Source organism: Sitophilus oryzae, unplaced genomic scaffold (assembly GCF_002938485.1).
Source record: "Sitophilus oryzae breed Bouriz unplaced genomic scaffold, Soryzae_2.0 scaffold_575_pilon_pilon, whole genome shotgun sequence".
Classification (NCBI taxonomy): domain Eukaryota; kingdom Metazoa; phylum Arthropoda; class Insecta; order Coleoptera; family Curculionidae; genus Sitophilus; species Sitophilus oryzae.
The window spans coordinates 271,103-283,848 of NW_022147168.1; the positions used below are offsets into that span (position 1 = coordinate 271,103).

The window sequence follows — 12,746 nt, forward strand, 5'->3', positions numbered from 1 at the left end:
AAATCTGAACGTATTTTCACTATTTTTTACTATTTTATGTAAGCAGACAAAGTAAAACAACATTACCAATACTTTCATTAATCTGATGTTGATGTCTGTAGATTAATTATTCTCTTTTAGAATGACTAACAATGAAACACCAATACAAATGTTTGAGATACCTAACGAATGGTCTTATAGAGGAGAAGGAAACTGTAATATAGTATTAGCTATACCTAAACAAAAGAAAATATTAAGAATTCGAAAAATTGAGAAGCCCAAGTCAATTTTAGGATGGTTGCTAGTTTTAATTAATGACTTTTTGCATTGGTATTATGGAAAGGGGTATAAGGATGAATCTAGAGATATCAATTTTTATTTAAATATACTCAGACCACTTATTGGAAATGAATATACTTCTGAAGCTAAACAAGTTTTTTTGTCTAGAAAACATGTACATATATTTAAAGAGGAGCTTACCAAGATCAGACCTGGTATATATATATTTAGGCGTATCATAGGAATTCCTTCAACAATTTATTTCAGAATTTCGTCAGAATAAAACTTTACAATATGGAAGAGCTGCACTTTTTCATGACTTTGCATATCTACCTAGTTTAGATGATAACTTACAATTTTCTCAAAACACTTTTTCAGTAGAAATCAAACCCAAACAAGGTTGGAGACCTATGAAAGAACACTTTTTGCCACAATGCCTTTATTGTATGAATCAGTTTTTAAAGGTGGATACATTTTTAATTACTAACTAACATGTAATTCACTAAAAAATTATTAATATAATTTTCAGATACAGAATAAACAAATAAAGACACTTACAAAATATTGTCCTGAAGAATTATTTTCTGGGTAAGAATAGATTAAATATTTTATTTTACACATTGAAAGAAAGAATGCATTTCAGAGATAGAGATAGAATGAAAACAGCTTTAAACAACTTATTTCAAATTCCTCAAAACAATTTTAAGATATTTAAAAATGGGTCAATATACTATGATGAAAGACATAAAGACACTACAATTTTAAAGGAAATATTTGAAAGTACTGATTCCGATGACACGTAAGTTTTACAACCTTTTTGATAGAGTTTTTCAGTCACATACACAGAATTGATAGAATACCATAACATTATCTCTATTTTTTCCAACTGTACCTACCAAGCAAGGTTCTAGGACAATCCAGAATAGATAATAACAAAAACTGAAGAAAGCTAAAATATTTTAACTTTTAAGTGTCACCATGATAAAATAATATTCAAAGATCTTTTCAAAATATTAATTTAATGAGTATATTAAAAAGTTGACTGGTACCTAAATATCAGTATATTTGTTCACTTTCCCTACATTGAATAAAGTTCAACAGGCCTTTGTCCACTGTATATAGTAACTAAAATATGAAATAATTTTAGTTTGGCAGAAGAATTATCTGATTTTCTCCAGAGATGTTTAACTACAAATTTTAGTATCTCTTCAACTAAAAAAGATACATACTGTGTAATACATGATAATGCATCACATGATCAAAAATTACAAGTGGGTTCAGTCCTAGAAAGAATTTTATCAGTTCAAATGTTGGATACCGAAGGAAGTCATAGTACTTACAAGAAATGGTCAAAAAATGACATGTGGGAAAATTGGACTTACGTAGATAAGATTTTGGAAATTGTCAAAAATAACAAAAATGGCTGTGTTAAATGTAGCATAATTAATGCCTCAAAAAGTTATGAAGACGAGTTAATGTTTGTTCCTTATCTAGTATCAGCCATTGCTAAGGACTGTTCTCTTATGATTACTTTCAGAAGAGTTTTGGAGATACCAAGGTATGTTATTTCTTATATCTTAGTTGTAGGTACTATTAGCACACTTTGAATATTAGCACAGAATTTACCTAACCATACAAAAGGGGCACGTGCAATTTTTGCATAGACTCAATTTTAAGTTTTTATTTTGTAGTTTATTTTAAGTAATTCTCTTTAAGATATAATTTTTCTTTTAGATAGAAGATATAATTCTACGTTTCTTTTTCATAATTTTTCTTTTCTATTAAAAGCAACTTTTTTTATTTTAAAATGAGGTATTATTTTATTTCTCACGATACATACGTCACAACGCAAAAAATCAAGCGAGAAACCGATAAATGCCTTCATTCAGGTCAAAAAGCTCAGTAGTTTTAGGAATTAGTTTAGTTTACACTTGATAACGGTCAGTGATCCTTCTGACCAAAACGTTGTGTTAATCACAATGGAAGTCCGTAATTCTTTTAGTTTCAATAGGTACTGAATCATTGTCTACCGCATTCAAAGAAATATTTCTATATTTGGTAAATCATTAAACACAATATGAATATATACATATATAAAGTAAAAAAAATTGTGCGTGAGCTATGTGCACATATTACTATAGCTATGTGCATATATTACTTCCGTCTGTCTGCCTATTCGTCTGCCCGTCTGTCCGTCTGAGGACTCCATTCGGGTACCTCTATCCACGTGCCGAGTTTAGTTCCAATCGACCCATAACTAATAAAAATTCTGATGATTTTGTCCATTTAGAGGTTTGGGTTCGAAAGGTCGAACGCGTCATCCTATAGCCCGTCCCCAACTATGCCGAAATCGACCCACATTTTTCTTCAATATCAAATCCTTAGTCCCACTCTGATGAAGATGTAAACGAAACGTCGTATCCGACTTCGCAAGGTGGGACCGTGTGCCGCGTTGTTCACAATAGCCTACCCTCCAAATTTGGTCACGATCGGACTACATCAACTTTTGACGTTTCTTACGTCAAAACCAGAGTACGTAGATCGCCGAGTAGCGACAGAAACCGTCGGCTCTTTTGATGTGGTGGGACCAAATTTTCTTATGATAGATAACGTATGTTAGATAATATGACAGATATCGTATGACAGATAACCTACTTATTTCGCGCAGCCGCAAAGAAAATTGAAAACGGGACTGTCGCTACTCGTCGGTTTAGGTACTCTGTCAAAACTAACTGTCACAGTGACACGTGTCGTATACGGCCAAGTTGGCCTTAGTCCAAACTGTCGACATACTAAATTTTATTTAAATCGGACGATTTTTTTATTTGATTCATTGATGGTGGGGTTTCATAGTACACGAAACGTCGTCAAAATATCATGAAAACCGAGTTACCGAGTTTCAGCCCCCTAACTCGCATAGGAGCCCGAGTTACGGCGCTCCAAAAACCCATCTCAACTTTCTCATTGGCTTACTCCTTTTTTTCTCGCTAGCTCGTCTGTCAAAGTGGTGTCCTGTCAAGGCCGTACCGTGTCACGGCCTTGAATTTTTACTTCCACTGCGCGTAAAGAAGTTTCACTTCAATAGTATTATAGAGTTTATTGAAAAATATTATAGAAATTCCTGATATACAGGATGGCTCATTAGTGTGAGGAAATCCAATATTGTCGTTGACAAAGATATGAAAAAAAGTTTTATACAGATGTTGCATGGTTTATAAAGGTGCATATCCTAAAAATATTTTGTTGTATTCATGATGTCTCAAAAAAAAGGTATGAGGAAGTTTTAAGTTTTTTTTTAATTACACCCTCTATTTTTCTGGACAATTGGATTGAGCATAAAATTCTCCATATAGTACACTATTTTTATTTGAAGCACTATGCGGTGTTGCCATTCTATTTCTTATTTACTGAAACTGTTGTGTAAAATGTTGGTTAAAGTGGTTAAAAACTGGATAAATATAACTTTATTAATACTTACCGATATTTTCCTAAACATCAAGAATAACAGAACAAATCCGTGATGGAAAACTTACATTATCTTAAACAGGGGATATTTTTTATGACGTGGTCAATGTTTCTATATTTAGAATGCTCTATCTCATTTTTTTTCAGATCTTTTTGTCAGGTTGTACTGTCCCTTCTGTATAGCTAAGTTATTATGTGCAATATTCTACCTTTATGAAAAAATACATGTTTAATTCCCTATATCGGTTTGATTTGGCTATTTCAGTTTTATATTAAATAGATAAGACATTTAATCTAATATGTATACAGGGTGGTCCGAACTGTATTCCGGAAACTTCGGCGGCATATTCTGTAGAAAAAAATAAGTAAAAAAGTTCGTATAAATGTATGTCCTAAAATGGTTAGTTTCGGAGACACAGGGTGTAGAAATTTCATTTTTATTTCGATTCTTTCCAAACAATTTCTAAAGCAATATTTGGATGAAAATTGGTGTTTGGGAGTTTTTTGACATGATAAATTTGATTTTGATGTCCATATGGCTCCAACTTGTAGAGGGCGCCACCTACATATTTTTTAACTGATTTGAAGAGTAACAACTTTTTTTTCGTACCTGTATAACTGAGTAAAAAAATATACATTTACGACGTTTTTTACGTAAAATGGTCTCTTGATCGCTACAAATCGCTACATGTAATGGTTGTCGAGATATTTAGAATTTAAAAAAAAAGTTCAACAGAAACTGTTTTATCATCATTTTTTCGAAGAAAAATTTATGAATAATTTAAAAAAAAATAAAAAGTCTCCAAATTTGTAATTTCAGTCAAATAACTATCTACTCAACACATTTATTTTTTTGAATAATGACATGTATTGACTATTTCCATTCTAAATATCTTGAGAACGGTTGCTCTTAGCGATTTTTATCAAGATACATTTTTTACGCAAAAAATCATGGAAAAGTATATTTTTTACTCAGTAGGTTTTATACAGGTACGGGCAAAATGTTATTACTCTTCAAAACAATTAAAATACATGTAGGTGGCGCCCTCTACAAGTAGGAGTCATATTAACATCAAAATCAAAATTTTCATTTCAAAAACCTCCCTGACACCAACTTTTATCCAAATATTGACGTTAGTTCAAAAATTATTTGGAAAAACTCAAAACAAAAATAAAACTTCTACACCCTATATTTCCGAAACTAAGCATTTTAGGACACATTTATACGATCTTTTTTACTTATTTTTATTTTGAATGAGGTTTCCGGAATACAGTTCGGACCACCCTGTATAATAAAAATATATGTTTCAGCAACTTGCACAACTTAAAAAACCTATTGAAAACAAATTATGGATACTTTTTAATAAATATTGGAGTTTTTGATTTATATCCCAAACCTCTGTCAACGATTCTAAAGCATTACAAAAGAAACAAAGATATAATTAAAGTTTTTAACAAACAAAAGTGATATTTATTAAAGGAAATGTTTTAAAACTATACTTAGTATATCTATTGTAAATTATACTATATGTTTTTAGGTAAAACATATGTATACAGGGTGACTTTGTATAGTTAAAAAGTTACATATCAAATTTTCTATGATATATTTTCACATTCAATTTTTATAAAATATTTAACAGAACAGAAGCACATAATTTTAAAAATTATGGGCTCAATAAAAATATTCTTACACCGAAGTTGTAGATTTTTAAGTGGCAAACTCTTTACGTTTATTATTTTTATTGGAAGATTTGGATTTTAATATTTAATTAGCCATAAACTTTCTATATCAGCAGTACTCTAATGTCATAATATATACGGAGTGGTTTTGAAAATATGACTTTTTTTGAATATGTGAAATATGTAAGGGGATACTGGATGGATATGTGAGCTTTTTAGACTACTGGATTATGTACAAGGAAACCCTGTATAATATATCTCGTAAATTGTGATAGAATGTATAAAACAGATTTATGTTAATATATTATAATTGAGAATTTGCACTAAAAAATAAAATACTACTATTAATATAATAATCTTTTATATAATATATTTTTTGTAATATTAATAAAATAATATAAGTAATTATAATGCTAAATATTGAATTCCTCTTATAAAATAAACCAATGACTATGGACTATGTGCTTTTCCTAATAATTACTTTTAATTGTTATGTATGGCTATTGTGTTTTTAAAATATATTAATTATGCTAGTCGAATATTATATATTTAGATTTGTACATTAAAAGTTTGTCTCTCATTGTAATAAATTAATTTTAACTATAATCTATTTAAATAGAATAATATGTACTTTACTTATATATCTATTTTTAGTTAGAAAAATATTGATCATGTTAAAAACATTAATGTAATTATTTTACAAGTAAAATTATTCTAACTTTTTAGGTTTTTTTATGCCATATTATTTTTTCATACTACTTATGTCAACCCATATCATTGTCGATCGGCATGTCTACTTGGCAATTATATACCAAGTGTTCTACCTCGGAATTTATTAGTTGTGCGGCCTGCGGAAAACATATTTAATACCGTATGATCGAAAAAAAAAACGGCGTCAGCGATGGCTATGAAATGAAGATCGCTGTCTTGTAAATTTATATGGGAGATCTCAGTCATTTCCCAGCCAACTGGACTCCGTTTTTTCTCGATCGTACGGTATTTACAGGTATTTATAACTAAAGAGGCCATGGGAAATTGGTAGATATTATTTTCAAGTTTAGTAGAATGGCCGCTAGAGGGCGCGATTGGCTATGAAGAATCAGGAAATAGAATTTATTTTTTTTGCCTAGATAAGGTCATAAATAAAGGCATCATAATCTTAAGCTTTTTTTTTGTTTGAGCATTTTGCCCTATTTGATAAAGTTAGGTGGTGGGGGAAGGTTAGATCTGTTTTTATTGAAATAGTTCAGGGGTGATCAGCGGCAGAGTAGCTGAGAAAGCGACTTCCCTGAACAGTCTATTCTATCTGACTCACAACAACGGTCAGCCACCTCTGAACGCGCCTAAAGCCTCGTTCTCAGAACGACGTCGTGTCGCGGGCGACACAGTTTGACATTTCAAACAACCAATGGGAGCTATACTAAATTTAAAATTGACAGCTGTTTGAATTTTGTACAAATCTCATCGGTTCTTTTGACGTGTCGCTGGCGACAGTCGCTGTTCTGAGAACGGGGCTTAAAACTCAGTACAGTTTATAGTAGGGATGTTCGGTCCTAAGATTTTAGTACCGGTATCCGGTACCACGAAGTACCGGTCCTAAGGACCGGTATACCGGTTCCTACAATTAGGATCGGTGGGACCGATACTGAACCGCGGTATACCGGCTGGACCGAAAGACCGGATGAACCGGAATATAAATAATAATTAGAAATAGAGTTCTCGTGCCTGTAACGTTTAGTAAATATGGTAACGTAATAAATGTGGTGTTTTGAGGGATAAATTAGATTTCTCGGAATATATCGTAAATGTATCCGTTGCCGTTATAACGTTATTGATCTGACTTATCATTCTCATTGTTTATGTTCACATTTCCGGCATATTCTTGATTTCTTGTCCAACATTCTCTTTACTTATGAAAAATGGAAAAAGCAGTACTGGAAGCTGATGTTCTTGGATATATAAATGGAGCGGAAATAAGATGCTATTTTACATATTTTAAATAGATTTGACGCTATTGTATATCGGCCTGAGTTTTACGGACATTTTAATTTATATAATATAAACGTATTTGTATAAAGGATATATATTATATATTTGTATAAAGGTATTATATAAAAATATTTATATATTTGTATAAAGGAATATACATGAGTGATCTCAGTGATCCCTAGGAGTCGATATAGATACTCGCCAAGGAGGTAGGCCATTGACCATGACATGGCCGAGAACCGTGGTTTGGATTCCGGATAAACAAGGTGCAGAGGCAGCAGACAGAGTCCAGATTAGCCCTAGCAGCAAAAAGGCGACGTTAAGATTTACATATTTGAAGATTTTTTTTCCTATTCAAAGTTTCCTATTAGGTCTGTTCGTTTTCCTGTTATTATCGATTCTGAATCGTCCTAGAACTCTCCAGCGCATGCGCAAATGAAATAATGTCTTCAAATTTCCTTCTGCGCATACGCATCACAATTCTAGGACGGTTCAGAATCGGTAATAACCGGAAAACGAAAAAAGCTATTATAGTTTGGTTTGCTTATTAATATTTTTTTTATGAGCGTTTAAAGGACAATCACAGACTCAAGCCGGAGTCTCATGCATCCGAAATCCGATGACACGACGATCCGACGGTGCTCCTATTGGTCGAAATATTTTGACACCAATTTTTATCCGATATTTTTAACTAATCGTCCGACGTCGTATAAAGTTAAATTTTGTTTAACTTTTGTACGATATCGTGTGTTTTTTAACCTCACTTTTTTTGAAAACATTGGTTTTTAAAATCAAATTTAGTGGGAAGTGGGCAATTTCGGGATATTTGGCGAGTTATAAGTTTGGAAGTTATTTTTCTAAGTGTTTCTCCAATAATACATGGAATAATACATAATAATAATACATAGGAATGACAGGTCTAAATGTTAAAACTGTCAAATTTCGGAACGAACGTTCGGATGTATGTGACAGGCTTTTTTTATTTCATACGATAACTTCAAATTTCGGATGTCGTACCATCGGATTTCGGATGCATGAGACTCCGGCTTCACACCTCACACACACCAAACACCCATGCCCGAGGCCAGATTCGAACCGGCGACCTTGCGTCTACTAGAAAGCGGCGCAATCATTTCGACCACAAGACCGACATATTTGAAGATGTTTGAAGACCTAAAAATAAGTAAGGAAGAAATTCCTAACCTCTATCTTTTTTAGATTTTTGTTCTGTGGAAAGATATGTTTGTGAAGAAATTATATACCCGATTATTAACACATGAAATATCTACATTTCCTATAAACCATAAAGTGTCATTAAAGGAAAATTTAAGTTATATTTATAGACATTTTGTCTATCAAACTCTGTCTCAAAGCACCATGTCATTGAAATTAAATGATGTTATTAAAAAATTAGAAAGTATTGCTCCCTTGAATTTAGCCGAATCTTGGGACAATGTTGGTCTTCTCGTTGAACCTGAAAGAAATTCTAATGTAAATTCGGTTTTATTAACAATAGACCTGACCGAAGATGTAGTCCATGAAGCTGCTGATATTGGTTCTCAGCTAATAATTTCATATCACCCTAACATATTTAGACCACTAAAAAGTATTACACAGAGGTATTTTTTTCTAATTATTTGTGTAACTATTATTATATATGTTTTTTATAGTTCTTGGAAGGAACGTATCATTATAGAATGTATAAAAAATAATATTGCAGTATTTAGTCCTCACACTACATGGGATGCTATGAATAATGGTGTGAACAACTGGCTCGCATCAGTTTTTAATATTAAAAGTATCAAACCTATAATACCTAATTCAGAAAATTCAGAACTTGGCATGGGAAGGCTTGTAGATATAGTAGAGCCAGTAAGTTTAAAAAATATAGTACATGATCTAAAGAGACATATTGGCATACCACATTTAAGACTAGGTTTAGCAAGAGGAAATTCTTTGGGTAATAAAATACTCTATAATTAAATAGTATTATCAATCTACAGATATTTAATACCTTTGTCTTTCAGATACATTAATATCTAAAGTTGCTTTATGTGCTGGCTCTGGGTCATCTGTTTTATCTAATATAAATGCTGATCTGTATCTAACAGGAGAAATGCTTCATCATGATGTGTTAGATGCTACCCAAAAGGGCATTAATGTTATTCTATGTAATCATAGTGACTCAGAAAGAGGCTACCTTAAACATTTTCAAAACATATTAACAAGTGAACAACTTCAGGTTAATATTTCTAAAATAGATAAAGATTGCTTAACTACAATATAACTAAGTTTTAAAATAAATATTGAATTTTGTATTTGTTGCAAATGTGCATGAGAGGAAAAAAGTATAAGTATGTTTCAATAAAACATTTATTTACAATTATATTATTGTTTTCTGCACATCCACCTTATAATCAAAAATAAATGTCATATACATGGTGATGGACGTTGATCTTGTATTTATTTACCCTCTGGGTGTGATTTATATCTATTTATCTGAAACTTGCTATAAGAAATATAATTTTTTCTTATTAAATATTAATTCTATGTCAAAACCACTCATATTTCTTTTGTTTGGATTTTGGTATACTTAATATTTATGAGGCCTAATAGGGTTCTCTACATCAAATAATTTAGGATCATCTAGATAACATGTCTCTTTAAGATACGTAGCCATAAGACCTGCACTTTGTGCTTTTATAATTTCAGCTTCGACAATAGTTTGTTGTTTCTTGCATAAGCCAGTTATGTGACTTCCGTATATTCTTCCAGTGTACGGTGATTGAAACTGCGATAGTAACTTAACGTTCTTATAATCCACTGTTATGTTGTGTTTACATAAAATGCATTTGTGTTGTTCTTTTTCGAAGGGATTTTCCATATCAAAGTCGGGCTCATTTGAAGAAACATTCTGTACTGTTTTCGAGCCGTACGATCTGACTAAAACTTAATAGAAAATATTATTAATAAGTTGGCACAATGTAAGGTAGGTATATGTTACTTTGTTCTGCAGCAACAAAAAGCCGTCTAATAGGTAAAAAATTCATAATTTTTAAAATATTTCTACTTGCTGGACTGAAAGATAATTATAAGGTTACCTTTAGTTCTTCTTCTTTTCTTAATTACTTTTAAAACCTAAGCTGCTAGGACTATCCAGTTTGTTAATAAAGTTACCTACACACTCACAGACAGGATCGGTCAAGCAGAGTCAAGGGTCTGAGTTTGGTCTGAGTATAATTCATATCCTGTTTGCTGACAACTCGTTGATGATGCTAATGCTTTCTTTAGCCATAAAATAATAAACTTAACAGCAAAAAAAAAATGTTACACCAATTTGATCTTGTTAACGAGTTATCACCAAACAAGATATGAATTATACTCAGACCCGCATAGACTAATCCAGCGAATTAACGCTCATACGAGGATGATAACTTTAATGATGGGCCGGATAGTCCTAGTAGCTTAGGCCCAGAGAAATAGAAGGGATAGAGAATGAGCGTCAACATGCGCAGAAGGTCTAATCAAGTTGGGCGCCATATTCCAGGTCTTCGTGTCATTTTGTATATAGGTGGTAATCTATAAGTAAACAAATATCAATTTGCTGTTTTCAACCATACGGGGGAATTTAAATTTAGTGAAATTCTATCATTCATTATGGTTAGTTAACATTAATATGATTTATTTAATTATCAGTTTCAAAACTGCGTACAATATTGGTATATAATACACTAAATATACGAATATTCTGACAAAAGACGCTACGGACAGATGACCTTTTCGTCGTAAAACACTCGAAATGATATTAAATAAGTATTTACAATATTTCATGTTTACTTGTACTGAATTACGCGTTTCAATTTAAAATTTTTGCAAATTTGGTAAAAATTGTTCTAAACAACTTTTTGTTCAAGTTGTATATTCATAAAAAACATTTGGTTCATAATTATTTTTGATGATTATCTACCTTGTATTTTTAATATAAACCTAGAAAAAATATGTTTTTGTTTTATTTTTTTTATTCGTCCCTTCAAATTATGTTTCAAAAACTGTTACATAACATGTCCTCTAACAAATATTTTCATAATACATAAACATCATTGATTTTATTAAGGGTATTATTATTAGTATTTATCCTGGTTTTTGTCGACAATAAAAACTCAATCTTGTAATAGAACATCAATTTTATATTTCGTAAAATTATTTTGATACAAATTCGATTTGTCAAAATTCAAGTCATTAATATATTGATAAACAACCCAAATTATTCCTAAATATTTTATTATAAACAAAAACTGTTACCGGTAAGTTTGTAAAACACATTATGGTTTGTCGTAATACTAGAAAAAATCATTTATTTTTTGCACAAAAGAAGCTTGTCGATCCTTATTTGTCCATAACAAAATTCTGTATGTACATATACCTAATTTATTATTAAGAAAATTAGATTATATGATCTCAGAATTTTAAGAAATTTTTTTTTAAGATAAAATAGTTTCTTCTCAACTGTAATATTGTCAACTTTGGCCTGTATTTTATCTATTTAAAAACATGGGATTGACAATCCCCTTACTAAAATACATACTGGAAGGTACCGATTAAGTTTCATTGCATCAAATACCTTTACTATAAATCCTGGCTCACAACTCACAATTTAAGGCCATTGCAAAATGCTTTTGAACTTCATCATAGATTTTACAAGAATAAAAGTGTAATATTGAAACAAAGTAACATTGTAAGCTTCATGACTAATAGTCTCATTTTTAACACTCTTTAAATATCATCTCGTTAACAATTATGAATATTATATGATTTTTCTCAGTGATTTGTGGCAGAGATACAAATTAATATATGCCCCATAACAGTTTTTAAATAAGAAACTTCTGCCTACAGATTTAATTTTCTTATTGGCATAATACCCTTTCTTTCTATATAAATCTTGCCATTTTTCCAGTCCAATGTTCCTTGTTTTTACAGTTGTAGGAATACTAAAAATGTTGACTATAGAACTCGATACTATGTTTGAAAAAGCCTTCATACCTGTAACTGTGCATAAATCTAATTAACTGAATTCTCCTCCTCTTGACACTCTGAACACAGCCGCTGCTAATGTTAGAAATATTTAGCACAAAACTACAACTACCTACAACAAACTTTACAATAAAAATGTTAAATTTTCGCTGTTCGATTAAAATACCCTATCTTATGTTTTCTTTTCCTCCAAATAATCTTCTTGTCAAGTAAGGACCAATCTTATTTGATATATTTCTGGTCACTTGAACTTGTGCTTTCATGGACACTATAAGAGTGCACTGTTTTACAGAACCACGAACATTGATTCCAAGTATCTTCTT

General features: G+C 31.2%; 3 protein-coding genes across 3 annotated transcripts; 2 read left to right on the forward strand and 1 right to left on the reverse strand.

Moving 5' to 3' along the window:
• The first annotated feature begins 87 nt into the window (after nt 1-87).
• Nucleotides 88-5,261, forward strand: LOC115887435 (inositol-pentakisphosphate 2-kinase). Its single transcript, XM_030906863.1, has 6 exons — nt 88-473; nt 526-722; nt 788-846; nt 902-1,057; nt 1,406-1,816; nt 5,035-5,261. The coding sequence occupies exons 1-6, from the start codon at nt 122-124 to the stop codon at nt 5,189-5,191; spliced, it is 1,332 nt and encodes a 443-aa protein (XP_030762723.1). The 5' UTR covers nt 88-121; the 3' UTR covers nt 5,192-5,261.
• Nucleotides 5,262-8,574: 3,313 nt separating this feature from the next.
• Nucleotides 8,575-9,778, forward strand: LOC115887439 (NIF3-like protein 1). The gene is made up of 3 exons (XM_030906869.1): nt 8,575-9,011; nt 9,063-9,352; nt 9,420-9,778. Exons 1-3 carry the CDS (start codon nt 8,632-8,634, stop codon nt 9,677-9,679), a joined length of 930 nt encoding a protein of 309 aa, XP_030762729.1. The 5' UTR covers nt 8,575-8,631; the 3' UTR covers nt 9,680-9,778.
• LOC115887440 (28S ribosomal protein S18c, mitochondrial) lies at nt 9,748-10,500 on the reverse strand. Its single transcript, XM_030906870.1, has 2 exons — nt 10,397-10,500; nt 9,748-10,341 (listed from the first exon to the last, which is right to left on the reverse strand). Exons 1-2 carry the CDS (start codon nt 10,440-10,442, stop codon nt 9,986-9,988), a joined length of 402 nt encoding a protein of 133 aa, XP_030762730.1. The 5' UTR covers nt 10,443-10,500; the 3' UTR covers nt 9,748-9,985.
• Nucleotides 10,501-12,746: the final 2,246 nt, after the last annotated feature.